The following is a 22,748-nucleotide window of genomic DNA, read 5'->3' on the forward strand; positions in this document are numbered from 1 at the left end:
ATTTAGCCATATGCCGCCTGCCTTTCATTCCTTTTTGTTAGATGGTAATGGTTCCCTGATATACGTCCCCCGGGAAGAAACCTGGTTCCTGCCGTTACGTGTTGCCGTCTGTCCCTTCTATTGTACGTGCAATGTTCTGCATCCTCCTCCTGGGTTTTCTTGCTATCTGGTCCTGCCCATGAGAAAAATCTGTGATTTGATATTCTCAACTAGATTGAGACATTTAGAGGAGTCCCGCGTTAATCACTGGAAACGTATGGCGTGTGCTCCTTCTCACTTCTGCTCATGATTACATTCAACTGTTGGACAAATAGAGATCAATCTGTAAATGATCAGTCGCGCTTGTGTCTCCAAGCCGCATGCTGATCAAGGTCAATTTTCAGGTTGCTGAAGCATGAAGAGTTTCTGTAGCTGATGTAAGGGACTTTCCATTGAGTGACTGACAATTGCCCCTAGAGTGAAAAGGGAATACTGGAGATGGCTGAAATAATAGGATTTATTTACAGCAATTTGTGTTTCATCACCCACTTGTATGAAATCTGGGGATGTGGACATTGCTTCACATGATTGGATTTCACGGTGTCTTGTACGTATCGGTGCTGGATTGTCTAGTTATTGCATCTAGCTATGGCTTTACGATAGCAAGCGTAATACATGCATACGTACATACAGGGCTGGCCCGGTGAGAAAGCAAAGATAAATCAGCAAAAAATAGTTTTTAGACTATTTTTTATGTTTGTTTTGCCCTGTGTGATTAAAATCCTTATAGGCATACATTTGATCCCATTTACTGGCAGCAGGCAGATGTCTTAAGGTGCATCTGTCAGCAGATTTGTCCCTATGACACTGGCTGACCTGTTACATGTGCGCTTGGCAGCTGAAGACATCTATGTTGGTCCCATGTTCATATGTGCCCGCATTACTGAGAAAAATTATGTTTTAAGATCTGCAAATGATCCTCTAGGAGCAACGGGGGCGTTGTCATTACACCTAGAGGCTCTGCTCTCTATGCATCTGTTGTGCCCTCTGCACTTCAGGGCCAGGCAGTGAAAACGTCATCACATCTGGCCATGTCAATCAAATGAAGAGGGCACGGCAGTTACAGAAAGAGCAGAGCCTCTAGGAGTAATGGCAACGATGTGGGCACATATGAACATGGGACCAACACAGATGCCTTCAGCTGCCAAGTGCACATGTAACAGGTCAGCCAGTGTCATAGGTACAAATCTGCTGACACCTTTTAAATGGTGGGAATGAACACACAAAGTATATTAGAAAGTTACAGGACTTTCCATTTTATAATGATTAAAGGAAACCGGTCACCTCAAAATCGCATAAAAAAACGCCAGCATTACCTGATAGTAGCCCCCAGTCTGTTATTAATGATGTGTTTTGATCCTGTAATCTGATGCTCCATACATGACAAAAACAATGTTTGTTTTAATCGCCATCTCGCCAGTCGGTCTGAAGTCAATATGAGCGCGCCCCCTAACCATCCCCTCTTTTGTGTGATTGACATCCTGCAGTGCGGCCTGGGATCTCGTTGGTCTCACGCATGCGCAGTGCGCTCCTTGTTACTGCGCGATCCCGTCTCCCGCAGTTAGCCGGGTTTCATCAGCACACAGCGCATGCGCGAGACTAACTCGATCCCAGGCCGCACTGCAGGATGTCAATCACACAGAAGAAGGGACGGTTAGCGGGCGTGCTTATCTTGACTTGAAGCAAGGAGGCCGCTGCCCCCTTGACTTCAGACTGACTGGCGAGATGGCGCTGATGGCTATTAAAACATTGTTTTTGTCATGTATGGAGCATCAGATTACCGGATCAAACACCTCATTAACAGGAAGAAACCACGGCGCTCGTTTTCAGATCATCAGAAATAATTCATTTATTGTCCATCCCAGAATTGGATCTTTTTGAAAATGGCCAACATTTCGGTCCACTAGGACCTTATTCACGGTGATGGTATAGAAGAAGGCGTCTCCAGATCTCCTATACTAAGGCCGTGAACAAGGTCCTAGTGGACCGAAACGTTGGTCATTTTTTAAAAAGATCCAATTCTGGGATGGACAATAAATTATTTCTGATGATCTGAAAACGAGTGCCGTGGTTTCTTCCTATTTCAGACTGACCCTTTCCACTGAGCACCGACAGCTACACAAAGGAGTGCCATCCACTATAATTACATCATTAATAGACTGGTAAGGTAATGCTGGCGGTTTTATGTGATTTTGAGGCGACGGGTTCCCTTTCAGTTTGTAAAGCTTATTAGCCTTTCTGAATAGAGTAGAAGTGCATGACGGATGAAGCACTGTGTACGTCTGTCCTATGAGTGAATGGAGCCGTGAACCAACATGCAAACTACTGCGTTCAGAGAGGACTTGGGGACCCTCTGTTCTCAGGATTGTGGGGTGTCTCAGTGGTTGGTCCCATGTGATCCAAATTTTATCATTAATCCCGTGTATAGGTGACAAATATGTTCCCTGCGATAACCCCTTTGATAACTTGAATGACATCAGATTGCCTCAGTTGGGCTTCAGTGAAGGGGATCTCCCCAGGTCCAACCATTCATGGCTGAGATCAGAATACCGGTCATGTGTGGCAGCCTGTTTGGCTGGAATTCCAGAAACGGCCAGGCCGGCTGTGCTGCGTGGTTTCTTGAACTCCCATAGATGTAATTGAGAGCTGCCATATAGCGGCAGGAAGCCATGTGGTTTCCAAAACTTGGGCAACATGGGAACAGCTAAGCAGGCTATCCTGCGCTAAATCCGGCCACATTGGTTGCCACATAAGGCTACTTTCACACTAGCATTTTAGTTTTCCGGTATTGAGTTCTGTCATAGGGGCTTAATACCTGGAAAAAAACGCTTCAGTTTTGTCCCCAATGGGGACAAAACGTAACTGAACTAAACGGAGTGCTCCAAAATGCATTCTGTTCAGTTTTAGTTGCGTTCCCATACCGGAGAGCAAACCGCAACATGTTGTAGTTTGCTTTCTGTCCTGGGATGCCGAGCAAGACTGATCCGGCATGACCCCCCAATTCAAGTCGATGGGGATTGATCCGTTTTCTCTGCCACAATAAACGGATCCGTCCTCCATTGACTTTCAATGGAGTTAATGGAGTTAATGACGGATCCGTCATGGCTATGTTAAAGATAATACAACCGGATCTGTTCATAACGGATGCAGATGGTTGTATTATCAGTAACGGAAGCGTTTTTGCTGATCCCTGCCGGATCCAGTAAAATCGCTAATGTGAAAGTAGCCTTAGGCTGGTATTCTGATTTCTGCTGTGAATGATTGAGATGGCAATCACTCATGAGCAACCTGCCTGGCCTTTATAATGTTTCATAAAGATTTTGACTGGTCATAGTGACATTTAGAAGTTTTGATCGGTGGGGGCTGAAGTGGAGCTACCTCCATAAATAACTAAAACAATAGTCCACAGCATTCAGCTGGATGCTGCATTCCTCAATGTGTGATGTACAGATCCTGAAAGTAGGAATCGGTGTACGGCATGCTCAAAACTCCAAGGAAATCTAAGCATATCTGATCGCAACTGAAGACACGCGGCACTCGGCTGCCCTTTCCATTTCAGGGATCAGTGGGGTTCCTGGCACGGAGACTCCTACAGATCAAAACTTCCAAATGTCACTGATGATGTTAACAGGTTTAGGAAATGACAGGTACCTTTTAATAGGTTAGTGATGCTTGGTAGATTGCACAGATTGAATTATTTTAAGGGTACTTTCACACTTGCGTTTTGAAGATCCGGCAGGCTGTTCCGTCACCGCATTTGTAGACTGATCCGGATGGGGAACAGTCTAACAAATGCATTGAAACACCGGATCCGTCTCTCCACTGTCATCTGGAAAAACTGATCCAGTATTTAATTTTTTTGCATTTTTAAAGATCTGTGCATGCGCAGACCGGAAAACCGGATCCGGCATTAATGCATTTGAATGGAAAATAATGCAGAAAATAATGCAAGTGTTCCGGAATTTTGGATGGAGAAAATATCGCAGCATGTCGCGGTATTTTCTCCGGCCAAGTACCGTAAGAGGGACTGAACTGAAGACATCCTGATGCATACTGAACGGATTGATCTCCATTCAGAATGCATTAGGATAAAACCGATCAGTTTTTTTCCGGTATTGAGCCCCTAGGACGGAACTCAATACCGGAAAACTTTAATGCTAGTGTGAAAGTACCCTAACACAAATCACCCTTGTGCACTCAAAGTACCAAATAGTAACCGCTTAAGGCTACATGCAGACAAACATTTTGTTTGTGTCCGTTCCATTTTTTTTGCGGATAGGATGCTATCTGCATCCGTATGTCCGTTCCATAGACCCGCAAAAATAATATAACATGTCCTATTCTTGTCCGTTTAAGACTTTGTTACAATGGATCCGCAAAACAGTCACGTGCATGTAGCCTTAAGCATTATTGTTATATTATGGTTCTGCTGAGTGCCTCAGCATTAGGCCTCATGCACACGACCGTTGTTCGGATCCGAGCCGCAGTTTTTGCAGCTCGGATGCGGACCTATTCACTTCAATGGGGCCGCAAAAGATGCGGACAGCACTCCGTGTGCTGCCCGCATCCATTGCACCGTTCCGTGGCCCCGCAAAAAAAATATAGCATGTCCTATTCTTGTCCGTTTTGTGGACAAGAATAGGCATTTCTACAATGGGCTGCCCGTTCCGTAAATTGCGGAAGACACACGGGCGGCTTCCGTTTTTTGCGGATCCGCGGTTTGTGGACCGCAAAAAAAGGCAGTCGTTTGCATGTAGCCTTAGAGGTATGGTTGGGGATGGTTAGCAGGAACGGGGCCAACCACCCTGTTCCTCCCATCTTGGTAGGAGTGGGCTGATCCTCTTTCCTGTCAGGAGAGGGGGGAAATAGTCTGAATCCAGACAGCAAGGAGATGCCAGAGCTCCTACTCCCAGGGACCATATCCAGTTTCTGCTGAGAGACCTTCACTTGAGGAAGATGGACAAAATTGAGAACACTGCTTCCAAAAGACTAGACAAAAGCCCCGCAAAAAAATAGAACATGTCCTATTGTCTGTTTTAGGCATTGTTGCAATGGATCCGCAAAAAAAAAAAAACTGATGGCATACGGATGTCATCTATATTATTTTTTTAGCGAATCTGCAATTTGCAACCCACAAAACACATGCGGTCGTGTGCATGTAGCCTCACAGCTATACAAATACTAGACCATACTAGTGCATCCCAATAAATTAGAATATCAAACAATTTAATATATTTCAGTAATCTAATTCAAAAAGTGAAACTCATATATTATATAGATTTATTCCACACATCTATTTTAAGCATTTTTTATGTTGATGATTATGGCTTACAGTTAATGAAAATCCAAAAGTCAGCTTCTCAGAAAATTTGAAAGTTGTGAAAAAGTTCTATATTGTAGACTCATGGTATCACTGTAATCCACTAATTAACACACAACACCTGCAAATGTTTCTTGAGCCTTTTAAATGGTTCCTCAGTCTGGTTCAGTACGCTGCACAATCATGGGGAAGACTGCTGACTTGACAGTTGTCCAGAAGACAGTCATTGACACCTGCCACAAGAGGGTCATTGCTAAAGAAGTTGGCTGTTCAGAGTTCTGCATCGGAGCATATTAATAGAAAGTTGAGTAGGAGGAAAGAGTGTGATAGAAAAAGGTGCACAAGCAACAAGGAAAACTGGCCTTTTCTTGACAATTCTTTCAAGGCTCCATTCAAGAATGTGGGGGGGGGGGGGGGGCAGGCATTCACAAGGAGCTGACTGGAGCTGGACTTTGTGCTTCAAGAGCCACCACACAAAGACTTAGGCTCCTTTCACACCTGCGTTCAGGTGTCCGCTCGTGAGCTCCGTTTGAAGGGGCTCACAAGCGGCCCTGAACGCAGCCGTCTGGCCCTAATGCATTCTCAGTGGAGGCGGATCCACTGAGAATGCATCCGCCTGCCAGCGCTCAGCCTCCGCTCCGCTCAGTGAGCGGACACCTGAACGCTGCAAGCAGCGTTCGGGTGTCCGCCTGGCCGTGCGGAGGCGAACGGATCCGTTCCGACTTATAATGGAAGTCAATGGGGACGGATCCGCTTGAAGATGACACCATATGGCTCAATCTTCAAGCGGATCCGTCCCCCATTGTCTTTCAATGTAAAGTCTGAACGGATCCGCTCAGGCTACTTTCACACTTAGAAATTTTTCTAAGTTATGATGCAGACAGATCCGTTCTGAACGGATGCAAACGTCTGCATTATAGGAGCGGATCCGTCTGATGAAACATCAGACGGACCCGCTCCGAACGCTAGTGTGAAAGTAGCATTATCCAGGACATGGGTTACAAATGTCACATTCCTTGTGTCAAGCCACTCATGACCCAGAGACAACGTCAGAAGCTTCTTACCTGGACTACGGAGAACAAGGACTGGACTCTTGCTCAGTGGTCCAAAGTTCTGTTTTTAGAGGAAAGTACATTTCATTTGGAAATCAAGTTCCCAGAGTCTGGCGGAAGAGTGGAAGTTGCTTGAGGTCCAGTGTGAAGTTTCACAGTCTGTGATGGTTTGGGGAGCCATGTCATCTGCTGGTGTTGGTCCACTGGGTTATATCAAGTCCAAAGTCAGCGCAGCCATCTAGCAGGAAATTTTATTTTAGAGCACCATGTTTCCCTCTGCGGACAAGCTTTATGGAGATGTTTATATTTTCCGGCAGAACTGCAGCTGCCCTCACTGCCAAAAGTACCAATATCTGGTTTATTAGCCACTGTATCACTGTGCTTGATTGGTCAGCAAACTCGCCTGACCTGAACCCCATAGAGAATCTGTGGAATATTGTCAAGAAGAAGTTGAGAGACATCAGACCGAACCACGCAGACAAGGTGAATGTTATGGAAGCATCCTGGGCTTCCCCAACACCTTAGCAGTCACAGGCTGATCTCCTCCATGCAAAATAATTCATGCAAAAGGAGCCCCGACCAAGTATTGAGCTCATATACTGGACATGCTTTTCAGCAGGACATAATTTCTGTATTAAAAATATTATGTCTAAAAATTTTGAGATACTGACTTTTGTGTTCATTAGCTGTGAGCCATAATCATCAACATTAAGGGTACTTTCACACTAGCGGTTTTCTTTTCCAGCACGGAGTTGCGTCAAAAGGGCTCAATCGGGTATGTCCCCATGCATTCTGAATGGAGAGCAATCTGTTCAGGATGTCTTCAGATTGCTCAAAATTATTCATAACCTAGTAGATATAATATAGGAATGGCACAACATAGAGCCATAAGAATAGATGTTCCAGAAATTCCAGACTAGTTGTTATATGGGGATTTCATGTAGCTGCCAAAACGGGCATGTCACGAGTGGTGAAAGGTCCTTTTCTTATCCAAAATGACATGTTCAGTGTACACTGCACAGGATGTATGTCACTTTGTATTGAGAATTATTTTAGTTTGAGTTGTAGTTGGTTATACATGGCCCATAGTTTTGAAGATGTAAGGGGCAGTATGAATATCAAATGCAGCAACTTGGTTGTTTCGATCAAGTGCACCTCAGCACCAAATCCCCAATGCCGATGACACAGTTGATGCTGTTTTTATGTATATTGCAGTGTGTGTACTTTGCGCTGTTTTAGGTTCCATCTTGAGAATTGTAAATCTCACTAAAGCCACTTAGGCTTTTTGTCTTTTCTGTATAATGTTTGTCTATGACGCGCTCAGCCGCTCCAGCAGCAATGACTAAAGGTCTAATGGCTAATGTGTACGGTTTTAATTATCCACAATCTTCAGAACTTAAGTCTGTAATGAACAAGCCAAGTCGTGTATAAACCTCATACTGAGCATATGTCATACATGTCTACAGCCACTTAGCTGAACATACAGTAACATATGCTGTCTTGTGTAGATGATTAATGTATAGCTCCAGGATGGAGTTATAATGCATATGGGATCTATTCCTTACGTGCAAAATGTTTACATATAGAATCAACCTTTGTTTAAATCTATGTAAATATATTGCATTAGTTATGCATACCTCTCAAAGTTTGAGGGACAACAGCATTTTTTTTTAACATTAAGCCTTCTACCTCCACGCAATGCTGAATTATACACGCCCAATCCCACCCAGTTTCCTTAGTACCCACACAGTAATTATGCTCCCCATACAGTAGTGTTGCCCTTTTAGTAACCCCCCTTACAGTAGTGAAGCCCCTTGGTGTTTATAAACAAATAAAATAAATAAATAGTAATACTCACCTAGCCCCGTCCCCCAATAGAGCACATCCTGCTCTACCCGGCAGCAGGCGCGAAGCGTTGAGGTCATCACACCTGCTGAGATGGGCAGAAGAGCACTCAGGCCGATTGATCCTTGACCTGTATGCTCTTTAGCCTAACTCTGCAGTTGCGATGACCTCAACGCGTGAATGGCGAAGCAGGGAGTGGACAGCTGCCCGATTCACCACTGCATTAAACTGTATCTGCAGATAATGTTGAAATTTGGGATGTATCTCAGCTATACCAGGACCACAGGACAACCACTGAAAATCAGGGCTATTCACACAGATCTGGAATGGTTGGTGAGCATGGGTGCAGCACCAAGTAGGGGCAAGAGGTGGGGCAGCGGAAGGGGTTAGGTTAAGAAATTTGCAATGTGGCGGGGGACGTTTCAGTTTTCGCCTCAGGCAGCAGAAAGGCTAGGTGCACCCCTGTTTGAGGTATGCTTATGCAGTACATATCCTGAATTACAGCCCGTGCTATAGTCCACAGATCTTCATATCGGTCACTGAACATGAACCTGATGTAGAAAATTCTAACACTTCCATTATAGAAGTCCAGCTAAACTGGAGGACAAATTTGATGATCGTTTCCAACAACCAGCAGTATTGCGATTGTAGCATCTGAATGCAAACCGCTACCTTTACTTCCGAATGTACATCAGTAATACATTGCTCCTATTGAGCAGAATGTGTAACCGTGTACCTGCTCTTGGAGTAGTATAATATACACAGGGATCTGTGGGGAAACCTATGTCCTGTATTTAACTTAAATGTCATTACGCCAATTAACTCCAAATTATGTAATTTAACCATTTTTATTTGTTTTATTTCCCATAAATCTTTTGTTTGATGAAATGATCTGCTGCTTTCTATGAAATGGACACCACCAAGGCTGGTAACTGACCATCAAACAATTCTGCTTCCCAGTAACTAAAAAGTGACTAAAAAGTTTAATGCTGTGCTCAGTAATTTCTTACTTTTCACATGAACCAGATCTTAAAATCCCAAATTTAAAAATTCTTCTACCACTAGAGGGAGCTTAAAGGCTATATACACCTTTTGGAGGCAATGTTTTTTTTTTTATTATTGCATTGTACTTATTTTGAGCTAAAAATATTTTTTTAATTGGTCTTTATTAAAAATATGGAGTCCTTTTTTCTGTGCAGAGAGGAGATGCTCTAGTAGCACCCTTTGGGTTTTCTGTCTTTTCCATCAGACCAGGAGCTGACTGCTCCTTATCTGCTCTCTGACCTTATAAACACTCATTATAGCTCGGTTCTTTTCTTATCTTACGAATAAGGCTACATGCACACGACCGTAAGTGTTTTGCAATCTGGATTTGCTCCGGATGCGTCGCGTGTGCATTGCTGGAAACCCGCGTGAGTGCACTCGCAATTTCAGTCACTTTTTATAAAAAACTAAATGTGGTACCCGAACCCGGACTTCTTCAGTGTAGATTTTATTATTTTTCCTTATAACTTGATCGCGCAGCCGGCATCGTCTTCTTGCTGCTTCTTTCAGGACCTGCAAAAGGACCTTTTGACGTAATCGTGCTCACCATGTGGTGAGCGTGGTGATGTTAGCGCAGGTCCTGCTGAATGAAGATAGAAGGATCTTCTATCTTCACTCAGCAGGACCTGCGCGAACATCACCATGCTCACCATGTGGTTAGCGCAATCATGTCATCAAAGCTCCTTTTGCAGGTCCTGAAAGAAGACTATGCCGGCTGCACGATCAAGTGGATAAGGCTATTTAATTTTTTAACCCCTCAAATCAACATTTCAGTAACCATTCTGTATTAAGAATGCTATTATTTTCCCTTATAACCATGTTATAAGGGAAAATACAGGGAATTTACTTTTCCGGGGTTGCTCATCCCTATCATCTCCTAGCAACCATGCGTGAAAATCGCACCGCATCCGCACTTGCTTGCGGATGCTTGCGATTTTCACGCAGCCCCATTTACTTCCATGGGGCCTGAGTTGCTTGAAAAACGCAGAATATAGAACAGGCTGCGATTTTCAAGCAATGCACAAGTGATGCGTGAAAATCACTTCTCATCTGCACAGCCCCTTTAAAGTGAATGGGTCCGGATTCGGTGCGGGTGCAATGTGTTCACCTCCCGCATTGCACCCGCGCAGAAAACTTGCCCGTGTGAAAGGGGCCTAAGAATGTGGCTTAAATACGTGTTTATGATCTCTTAGTAGTTTAGAGATTAGATGTATTTGATGACTAAGTGAAAGTACCAGTCACACAGCTAGAAAAACGGTTAACTTTGTGACAGAACGGCTCAATATCTTTAATAAAGGTCAATTGAAAAAATGATTTTTAGCCAAAAATGAGTAAAATGCAATCCTAAAAAAAAAAATACTTTTATATATTGAGCTATTAGCTGCTGTTTTTTTTATTAGATGCTCGTTCACATGCACTGAAATTTCAGCTCCTTCCTTTTTTCACAGGGTGTGAAACCAGCAAGCTTTGAGAAAGTGTCAGACCCTGAAATCAAAGAGATAATTGGGGAGTGCATCTGCAAGAACAAGGAGGAGAGGTGAGGGCAGTGTGTTTGCGTTTTTCTGTGTAATGTAAATGTCAGCCTGATAATTATCATGCATGTTTGCTGTCAGGATATTTGCCCACGCCGTGTAGGCTGTGCAGAACATAGCCCCAGGATCTCAGCAGAGAGATTCTCCTATCGACCCGTCACCGCATTTATGCAGCTCTGGTCCCAGCAATTTATTTTCTGCAAGTCAGCTTAACATTGTACAGCCCTGGTAAATAGAGTGCTGTTAGTTATGGTGCTTTTTATATCTAAAACAAATAACCTCTCAAGAAAAGAAAATGCTGAACCTTGACAGTGTTTCCTACAAGACGCATATAGCCAAACCGAGCAATGCGAAAATAGCCAGACCATGCAAGTCCTTGGAGACCGGGGGCCCTGCCTTGGATGGTCCACCATATGTTGAGTTAAAGGGAATGTGTCACCACAAAATGACCTGTTTAACTCACGTTTTTATGTTAAAGGGGTTATCTGGGAAAATATATTGATGACCTATTTTCAGGTCTGCATGGGAAAAAAGGGACCCTGCCGATAAGTTGTTGGAAGAGGATGGGCGCTCTTCCTAGACCAGTGACGTCACCGTACAACGGTCATCCGGCCTAGTTGCAGCTCAGCCTCATTCAAGTCAATGGGGCTGAACTACAATACCAAGCACTGCCACTATACAATTTACAGCACTGTGCTTTGAAAGCTTCCGGGAGACAGCAGCACTCGCCAGAGCTGTGCAGCGGCTCCCTGAAACGGCTGATTGGCAGGGGGTGCCGGGATTTGGACCCCTGCCGATGATGGAGATAGATATATAGATATAGCTATATATAGATGTGTGTATGTATGTTTGTGTGTGTGTGTATATGTATGTGTGTATATGTATGTATATAATATACACACACTAAACAAACACTCCTAGGCAGCACCACCAACCAAACGTACAAGATGGAGTGCCAGCGGCTGAGGCAGTGGTCCTACAGCCTAAAAATACGAGTACCGCGGCACTTCCGTAAAGGGACATGTGCTTTATTCACCAATAAGGTGCGACGTTTCAGTTCACTCCATGGAACCTTTTGTGTAATCTCATTCACTTTACTGGTACTGTATTACGCTGCATTTATTTTTTATTTTTTAAATAAATGATATATCGGGTCAGAAATGTGTCCCGACATATACAGCAAACGTATAGCTCCAATGTGGCAACTGTTTTCCGTACAGTTGCATTTGCTGCCCGTTGAGCTCTGTGGTACTGTAATTTTTTTAGTGACCCTCCTGTATTGAAAAGTGAAGTAGTCTATGCTCTTCAGTTCAGTTAAGAAAAAGTATACTGATGCATACCACCCAAAAGTCACTCTTTCCGAGCATTAGTCCCATTGTAGCCTATGGACACATTCAATGTGAACATAACCTACTCCAATGGCATGAACTGTCACCTACTGTATATACTCCTAAAGTGTGACTACCATATTCTTGCCCTATAAGACGCACCTAGAGGAGGACAATAAGAAAAGAAAAGAAATTTCATTAGACCTCAGATCATACCAGCAATCAAGCCCACAATGTTAATAAGATCCTCAATCAGACCTCAGCTCACACCAATGTGATGACCCCCAATAAGACCTCAGATGAGCCCCCACTCCCCAGCCATGGATCAGCCTCCAGCCCCCATGCCTCAGATCACATAAAATAAAATCAACTTACCTCTCCTGCTCCAGGCGCCACCACTCCTCATTTCCAGTGCTCGTCGTCTTCCTGCCATTGGCTGTGCTGTAACCTGACGCACACAGTGTACGGTCACAGAGCGCCCTCACGCTGTGCGCGGCCACAGCACAGCCGACTGCAGAGGACCAGGAAGCGGCGAGTACAGAGCATTCACAGCTTCCTGGTCCTCCGGTACTAATGAGCGCTTCTATAATGAAATTAGTATTCGCCCCATAAGATGCAGTGAAATTTTTTCATTTTGGGGGGGGGGAAGAGAGCATCTTATGGACCAAAAATGCCATACCATTGCCACTTAAATTTCTATTCTTCAACGTGTCATTCTCTGCAATTTGACATTAGGTTCTGCAGGGGTACAACCTCTATGCTTTTTGTGTGCAAGTAGTCACCTTTTCTTGATCACGTAGTGGATGGATGTTACCATGAAGATTTATCAAATTCAATGCTAAGACTCAGGTTCGTGCAGATAGGTGATACAGCTAATGTCGAACACGCTGAAATCTGAACAAAGAGTTCATGGCAATGTCATTGTCTCCTCTCGTGCTAGTATGTTCAGACTGCATTTTGTACAGATCAGTGGCCATGCACGGTATTTGCTGCTTTTATCCACTGTAATGTAAAGGGGTTGTTTTTGAAAAACATGGCCTCTTTCTTCCCGAAACGGTGCCAACCCTGTTCATGAGATGTCTGGTATTGAGAAAAAAATCTCCATGGTGGTAATACCACACAGGACCTGTGGGCAGGTATAGCTCTGTTTTTGTAAAAACATAGCCATGTATTCCTAAGGCCTCAGTGAATCGCAGACAGTGTGCTGTCCATGGTCTTCATGGACAGCTCATGCATCCATTGACTTTGCTGTGTGTTTTCACACATTAGTGGTTTTCCACAGACAGTGGGTCTGCGGTGACACCCTATTTTTGTCTGTGATTTACAGATCCCTCACGCTCATTATGGTCTATGGGTTCGTGAAAACCACGGACACAACACAGATGCCATAAGTGTTTGGTCTGTGGTTTTCACGAACCATTGGTAGGAGCTGCTCTGAAAACAAATTTTCAACCTATTGGTGTCCATGGAATATGAATGACACATTGAGGGCAAAACGTAGACACACGGACCAAACACCGATCTTTCACAGACATAGTCATGGATGAACTACTGACCATCTTGTCATGGATGTCATCATGGACAGGAACGTGTAAAATAGGCCTTACTCTCAAACACCTTAGGTTTAGGTTCCAATTGGATTTCTATGTTCTCTGCAAGGTATACATATATGAAGCCTGTAATTAAAATGTACATTTCCCCTGCCCTGTATACATTATTAGTACATAACGGATGGCATGTTTGTCTTTCTAGACCTTGTTCACACAGTGTATGTTTGGTACATCTGTTGCATGCATTTTTTTTTTTCTAGCCAATACCTGAAGTATACAAAGAAACAAGACTATTGCATGGGGTTTGCAAATCAGCAACCTGTGAACAAAACCTAAGGGTATGGCCTTATTCAGGGCAAAACCAGGAGTGGTTAAAAAAATTGAAGTTGTATCTGCCCATAATACTTTCTCTGCTTTTTTATCATCCACTCCTGATTTTCACTTTAAAAACTGTTTAAAAAAACCTGAACTTGTTTTTGACCCCCTAAAGGGGGGAAAAAAAAATCTGAAAGAATGATGCAATTAATTTGGCACATGAGTGAACAAGGCCTGAAACCTTCTGATTAAAGGCAGCGCTACGTTTCTATTCTAATCTATATGTAGAAAGAAAAAAGGCAGCTCTCCAAAGCAGTGATATAAAAGTGGATGGTTTATTGACCCATCTAGCAGCAACGTTTCAGCTCTCTATGGAGCCTTTGTCCGGCTGAATAACATGTGCATAGTGTCATATATAAATGGTGAGAACAATTTACATAATCAGAATCCATGATTAATTAAAGTGCAAAATGAATCACAAATAAAACATTAAAAGCATAATTCATCTGTCTGGTCATGATTGTCTCAAAGTTCATTACTAGTCATCTCGTATAAAGTGCATAACATGATAAAAAAAAAAACAGTGACAGTGTTAATATCCATACAGGATTGTCAATAAAAATAGATCAGGTGCTCAGTGGGTGACAATAGCAACTTGATTAAAACCTTAAAAACATGTGGAATCGTCACATTTGGTTGTGATGGAACCTGCTTGGCGTCCAGAAAAGCGGCCTGCGCATGCGCCGCTGCTTGTGCTGTCGCGAGACACGAAATTGTACGTCAGGGGTATGGAAACCACATAAAAAATGTCCGCTTGCTCACTAGTAAGTAGGGCGCATACTCATGCCCTTACAGGCCGGCATGCCCCTTTATTTTTTTCTTCAGTGAATAAGATAGAGACACACAAATTATTGAATCGAAGCTCCACAGTTCATGCAGGAGTTGCTGGTCAGAACACGGAAGACCCACGAGTGACCATCAGTCTCCGTGTCGGAATGTCCGCGAGGGGAAAAGCAGTGGGGTGTCAAACCGCACTCCCTCACCTTCAGACCTGCCAGCATCCTCTGCATCCATGCCAATCCCCCAGGAGTGTATGGAGAACACCCAAGGGGCAAAGTTATGTATAGTACTGTAATCATGGATCGCCTGCATGGTCCCTCCATTCCTCACCACGTGTGACTGTTCCTGATGTTTGAATCAATGATTGCTGTCCTAAGAAGAAGACAATTAGAAAACATAGCACATGTTTTCCACAAGTGAAGGTACAGGTAACAACCACATACATAAATGGTGGAGATTACTAAATTACCCTAAATTCCACATTTAGACCTTGAGGCTTCAAAGTTTCTAATGTATAAATCCAATAGAGTTCCCTCCTTTTTAAGTAATTTGGTCCTATCCCCGCCCCGTCTCAAAGTGGGTATCTGTTCTAGAATTCTAAACCGTAGATCCCTTTCTGAGTGTTTGGCCTCAGTAAAATGTTTTGATACTGGAAGATCTAGTTTTTGCTTTCTGATGGTATATCTATAGTTACAGCTTGGATTTCCATGTTTCAGATATGAAATCAAAAACCTATTAAGCCATGCTTTCTTTGCTGAAGACACTGGGGTGAGGGTGGAACTTGCAGAGGAAGACAACGGCAGGAAGTCCACGATTGCCTTAAGACTGTGGGTCGAAGACCCTAAGAAGTTGAAAGGGAAACCCAAAGATAATGGAGCCATTGAGTTTACTTTTGACTTGGAGAAGGAAACGCCTGAAGATGTTGCACAAGAAATGGTAAAAGCACTGATTTAAAGGGCAACCTTTTGTTTCAAATGATGCTCTACCTTGGAGCCACTTTAAGCAATATATTAGAAGGAGTTTTGACTGTGCTAAACTGCTGACAACACTAGATGGAGGTTGGGGAGGGCAAAGCAAACATAACATACCTTTTTGAGGCGCTTTTGTTAACAGGGAGTAGTGTGAATATAAGTTTTATTCTGCTCTTGCAAGTGCCCAGGAGGTGGAGCGTCACTGTGAAGTGCTCTCCTCGTTGAGCTGCTTCACATTCCCCTTCCCCCTGCTCTGTGTGTTCTCTGTAGCATCAAACCCAGTAACAACTGCAACTACCACTCAGAGTATAGGTAAGGGGCTGTCAAGGAGCTCAATACAGAGAAGACTTCACAGTGAAGCTCCGCCTACTGGGCACTTGCAAGAGCATAATCTGGCAGAATAAAATTTCATATTCACACAACTCATGTTAATAAAAGCTCCACAAAAAGTATGTTTGTCCAGCTGTCACTAGCACCTACCTAGTGCTGTCAGCAGTTTAGCGTGGTTGAAACTTCTAACAGTATCCCTTAAAGGAGTTGCATAAAGAATCTGCGATTTTGTTTATAACACAGACATTTCATGAGCGGTCCTATTCTCTTATACTGTAGCTTTGTTTTTTTGTTTTCTTGCTGGAGTAATATTTTGGCTCTGCTGGCTTGTAGGAGACAATCGGATGTCCCTACTTTCTGTTGCCCCCCATGCTGTTTCATGGAAACACTGTGCAAGAAACTGTACACAGTTTTGGGCTGAAAAGGTCTTGAGGAGCAAAAAAAATACAGTATAATTGCATTATAGACATTTATCAAAAATCCAAGAATAGGCCAAAGATGCCTGTGAGATATCTCCCTCCTGGGACGTAATGTAAAGAATGGAGGGCCCCTGGTGAGGTGACCACCATGTCCAGGTGGAGGATGAAAGGAGAGGTTGGCCATGTACATATGCAGCTCTCTCCATTCATTTCTTTAGGAATTACAAAAACAGCTGAGTAAGCATGCTTAGCTGTTTCTGCAATTGCCATAGGTCTGAATAGAGAAAGTCGTGCACATGCATGGCAACCTCTCAATTCGTTCCCTGGCAGGTTGCCTCATCAGGAGAGGCAGGCGTCAGGGGACCCCCATTCTTCACTTACAGGTTGGTTCCACATCTATTACCGTATGTGACATAAATGAGCTGGGTTGTGACTACCCCTTTAAGCCGACATTGTTCTCAATATTTGCAAGATCAAGTATTAGACGCCTAGGAAATACTTTAATAACAAGGGATGAAAATGGCTTTTTCTAATTGGATCAATACCGTGTTTTGTATTCTAAGAAGAAGACATCAATACTTGGATCAATTATCCTTTTGATTACAGAGGATGACGTGCTGTAGAGAGATAATGCAGGCACAGCACAAGTGGCCATTGATGGTGCAATAGTCATCCTCTTAGGGATGGGGCTCACGTTGACCCTGCATCAGGGAATCGATTATCATGCAGAAGGAGCAGGAAGGGAGCTGGCTGTTTAACCCTTGTGATACTGTGATAAATAGCAATCATAGCATGACCAAAAACGAGGTCTTCAGTCTTAAACCCCACCGGAATAAAAAATGGCAAATTATTCGCACATTCTATTTAAAAAGAATTGGAACAAAAAACTAGAACATATATATATATATATATATATATATATATATATATATATATATATATATATATATATATATATATCTATCTATATATCTATATATATATATATCTCTTAAAGTGGTTGGCCCATCTGGGACATTGATGGCACATCACAAGGCTATGCCATAAATGCCAGCCTCGAAAGTGAACAAAGAACCTATACAGGATTTTCCGAAAATAGTCAAGTACTGGCTCGGCTATTTCCCGCTGTCGCATAGTGATGAATGTAGCAGGGGCCGCTCTTGCATGGTGGGCTCTCCATTCACAAATATGGGACTTTCAAAAATAGTCAAGGGATGCAGTTTTTTTGAAACTCCATAGAAATGAATGGAGGGCATGCCTTGCACACCCAGTGTGTTCTCCTTTTGATTTGGTGGCCCACTTCTCTAGATTGGTGCGTGTTCCAGTGGTGGGACCCCTCCTATTTGACAGGGAAGGCATATTACTACTATATGCCATCACTGTCGGATAGGTGCAGGTCTCACATGTGGGACCCACTCATGTCTCCAGAACAGGGCCCCGAAGTGAACAGAGAGCATCACGGCCACCCTCCATTCCCCGCTATGGGAGTTCTGAAGATAGCCGAACGCCTGCTCAGCTATTTCCAACAGTCCCATAACAGTGAATGCAGCCATGGCCGCACTAGCGCTGTGCAATCCCCATTCACCAATATGGGGCTTTCGAAGAAACAGCCTTGTTTGACTATTTTTTTTTGAAACTTCCATAGCGATGGAGTACATGTGTTCTCCTCTTCACTTCGAGGGACCCTGTTCTCTAGATAGGTGCGGATCCCAGAGGAGCGATATGCCATCAATATACCATATGGACCAACCCATTTAAAAATAAGTGGAAACAAATGTCATGTCTCCTGGAACATGACTCAAAGATGGAAAAAATCTCAGCATTCTAAAAGCCTAAATGAACCATTGGTTTCAACAGTTTTTCCAAGATTGCCCATGTTCTTGAAGAATACATCTGTCTAGCTTTTGCAGTGACACATACCTCGCATTGTATCCCTCCATTACTAGACATATTAGCTTTCTGGGGTCTGGGAAGTAGGGTGATAGCAGCTGTGGCAGTATTAACCTGACCCTATTGGTTGTTATCCAGCTTTTGAAGGAAAAGATGCAGCCAAGAAGCAAAAGTTGGACATATGTTTGGAAGGGTTAGGTACATAAAATGCATTGATTTTTGTGTCATGTTAAGTTGGCAGTACAATTTAATGAGCAGACTTGGATATAAATCATATAATTTTTTTATTTTTTTTTTAAGGTTGAATCAGGGTTTTTTCATGAGAGCGATGTAAAAATTGTGGGAAAGTCGATACGAGATCGAGTGGCGTTAATCCAATGGAGACGGTCAAGGATTCGGGAAGAGAGTGGTGATCCTGAGGGGCTGGAACAAATGAATGCGCCCCAGATACCACTTGCACCATTGGCCCATTCTTCCCACATAGGTCAACACATGGTAAATGAAGCGGATGAACTTGAGATTGACCAGCATTCCTTTTTGCCCAAACTACCCGCCAGCATTACTTCAGTAGCATGTAAGTATTTTCCCTGAACTTGCAAAAAAAATATGCCCTAATATAAAGTTCCTACACTGCATTCACGCGCTTCAGCTGTAGTGCCTAAGCTTTTAAAGGGGTAAAAAATTTATTGGACACTGAATGTGTGGTTCCCAGTTGCCCTAATATCCTGCAAGGGCAGAAGCATTCCTTAAAATGTGCTTACCGTATTTGTGCAAGCAGCTCCTAGGAACTAGATGGGTCCTAATTAGGGATGAGCGAACTCGAACTGTATAGTTCGGGTTCGTACCGAATTTTGGGGTGTCCGTGACACGGACCCGAACCCGGACATTTTCGTAAAAGTCCGGGTTCGGTGTTCGTCGCTTTCTTGGCGCTTTTGTGACGCTTTCTTGGCGCTTTTTGAAAGGCTGCAAAGCAGCCAATCAACAAGCGTCATACTACTTGCCCCAAGAGGCCATCACAGCCATGCCTACTATTGGCATGGCTGTGATTGGCCAGAGCACCATGTGACCCAGCCTCTATTTAAGCTGGAGTCACATAGCGCCGCCCGTCACTCTGCTCTGATTAGCGTAGGGAGAGGTTGCGGCTGCGACAGTAGGGCGAGATTAGGCAGATTAACTCCTCCAAAGGACTTGATTAACTGATCGATCTGCAGCTGTGGATCATTGAGCTGCTGATCCTCAATTGCTCACTGTTTTTAGGCTGCACAGACCGTTTGTCAGTCTCATTTTTCTGGGGTGATCGGCGGCCATTTTGTGTCTTGTGGTGCGCCAGCACAAGCTGCGACCAAGTGCATTTAACCCTCAATGGTGTGGTTGTTTTTTGGCTAAAGCCTACATCAGGGTGAAGCTGTCACACCAAGTGCATTTAACCAGCAATAGTCTGTTCATTTTTTGGCCATATACAAAATCAGGGGCAAGCTGCGCCTGTCACCAAGTGCATTTAACCCTCAATGGTGTGGTTGTTTTTTGGCTAAAGCCTACATCAGGGTGAAGCTGTCACACCAAGTGCATTTAACCAGCAATAGTCTGTTCATTTTTTGGCCATATACAAAATCAGGGGCAAGCTGCGCCTGTCACCAAGTGCATTTAACCCTCAATGGTGTGGTTGTTATTTGGCTAAAGCCTACATCAGGGTGAAGCTGTCACACCAAGTGCATTTAACCAGCAATAGTCTGTTCATTTTTTGGCCATATACAAAATCAGGGGCAAGCTGCGCCTGTCACCAAGTGCATTTAACCCTCAATGGTGTGGTTGTTATTTGGCTAAAGCCTACATCAGGGTGAAGCTGTCACACCAAGTGCATTTAACCAGCAATAGTCTGTTCATTTTTTGGCCATATCCCAGTCTAATTCTGTCACTAAATCCATACCGGTCACCCAGCGCCTAAATACTAGGCCTCAAATTTATATCCAGCTAAATCTGTCCCTAGTGCTGTAGCTGGGCGAGTTATTTAGTGTCCGTTCAAGCACATTTCTTGTTCTGGGTTGAAATACAATTCTCAATTTAGCAATTTCATAATTTAGTGGTTCCTGCTATATCAGAGCTCTTTGAAATCTATCCCAAAAAGGGTATATAATATTGAAGGTGCACATAGGGTCATTCAGAGTAACTTCACACACACCCGCTACTGTGTATTTCCAAGTCTAATTCTGTCACTAAATCCATACCGGTGACCCAGCGCCTAAATACTAGGCCTCAAATTTAATTCCCTCTAAATCTCTCGTTACCCACCGCTGTACTGTTGTTGCTGGGCAAGATATTTAGTGTCCGTCAAAGCACATTTTTTGTTCTGGGTTGAAGTACAATTCCCAATTTAGCAATTTCATAATTTAGTGGTTTCTGCTATATCAGAGCTATTTGAAATCTATCCCAAAAAGGGTATATAATATTGAAGGTGCACATAGGGTCATTCAGAATAACTTCACACACACCCGCTACTGTGTATTTCCAAGTCTAATTCTGTCACTAAACCCATACCTGTCACCCAGCGCCTAAATACTAGGCCTCAAATTTAAATCCCTCTAAATCTCTCGTTACCGTTGTCCTGTTGTAGCTGGGAAAGTTATTTAGTGCCCGTCAAAGCACATTTTTTGTTCTGGGTTGAAGTACAATTCCCAATTTAGCAATTTCATAATTTAGTGGTTCCTGCTATATCAGAGCTATTTGAAATCTATCCCAAAAAGGGTATATAATATTGAAGGTGCACATAGGGTCATTCAGAATAACTTCACACACACCCGCTACTGTGTATTTCCAAGTCTAATTCTGTCACTAAATCCATACCGGTGACCCAGCGCCTAAATACTAGGCCTCAAATTTAATTCCCTCTAAATCTCTCGTTACCCACCGCTGTACTGTTGTTGCTGGGCAAGATATTTAGTGTCCGTCAAAGCACATTTTTTGTTCTGGGTTGAAGTACAATTCCCAATTTAGCAATTTCATAATTTAGTGGTTTCTGCTATATCAGAGCTATTTGAAATCTATCCCTAAAAGGGTATATAATATTGAAGGTGCACATAGGGTCATTCAGAATAACTTCACACACACCCGCTACTGTGTATTTCCAAGTCTAATTCTGTCACTAAATCCATACCGGTGACCCAGCGCCTAAATACTAGGCCTCAAATTTAAATCCCTCTAAATCTCTCGTTACCCACCACTGTACTGTTGTTGCTGGGCAAGATATTTAGTGTCCGTCAAAGCACATTTTTTGTTCTGGGTTGAAGTACAATTCCCAATTTAGCAATTTCATAATTTAGTGGTTTCTGCTATATCAGAGCTATTTGAAATCTATCCCTAAAAGGGTATATAATATTGAAGGTGCACATAGGGTCATTCAGAATAACTTCACACACACGCTTCTGTGCATTTCCAAGTCTAATTCTGTCACTAAATCCATACCGGTGACCCAGCGCCTAAATACTAGGCCTCAAATTTAAATCCCTCTAAATCTCTCGTTACCCACCGCTGTACTGTTGTTGCTGGGCAAGATATTTAGTGTCCGTCAAAGCACATTTTTTGTTCTGGGTTGAAGTACAATTCCCAATTTAGCAATTTCATAATTTAGTGGTTTCTGCTATATCAGAGCTATTTGAAATCTATCCCTAAAAGGGTATATAATATTGAAGGTGCACATAGGGTCATTCAGAATAACTTCACACACACGCTTCTGTGCATTTCCAAGTCTAATTCTGTCACTAAATCCATACCGGTGACCCAGCGCCTAAATACTAGGCCTCAAATTTAATTCCCTCTAAATCTCTCGTTACCCACCGCTGTACTGTTGTTGCTGGGCAAGATATTTAGTGTCCGTCAAAGCACATTTTTTGTTCTGGGTTGAAGTACAATTCCCAATTTAGCAATTTCATAATTTAGTGGTTTCTGCTATATCAGAGCTATTTGAAATCTATCCCTAAAAGGGTATATAATATTGAAGGTGCACATAGGGTCATTCAGAATAACTTCACACACACGCTTCTGTGCATTTCCAAGTCTAATTCTGTCACTAAATCCATACCGGTCACCCAGCGCCTAAATACTAGGCCTCAAATTTATATCCCGCTGATTTTGAATACAATACATTGGGCCAAATAATATATTTGTTGTTGTGGTGAACCATAACAATGAGAAAAACATCTAGTAAGGGACGCGGACGTGGACATGGTCGTGGTGGTGTTAGTGGACCCTCTGGTGCTGGGAGAGGACGTGGCCGTTC

The 22,748-nt window shown here is 43.2% G+C and overlaps 1 protein-coding gene across 1 annotated transcript in view; it reads left to right on the forward strand.

The window, feature by feature from the left end:
- The window catches only part of WNK2 (WNK lysine deficient protein kinase 2), a 171,354-nt gene that overhangs the window by 76,991 nt on the left and 71,615 nt on the right, over nt 1-22,748 (forward strand). Inside the window, exons 5-7 of the mRNA XM_044302397.1 lie at nt 10,749-10,837; nt 15,582-15,801; nt 18,776-19,049. Of these exons, the coding sequence (XP_044158332.1) occupies nt 10,749-10,837; nt 15,582-15,801; nt 18,776-19,049 (583 nt within the window). The remainder of the gene's footprint in view (nt 1-10,748; nt 10,838-15,581; nt 15,802-18,775; nt 19,050-22,748) is intronic.

The sequence above is a fragment of the Bufo gargarizans genome, chromosome 7 (assembly GCF_014858855.1).
Source record: "Bufo gargarizans isolate SCDJY-AF-19 chromosome 7, ASM1485885v1, whole genome shotgun sequence".
NCBI lineage: Eukaryota > Metazoa > Chordata > Amphibia > Anura > Bufonidae > Bufo > Bufo gargarizans.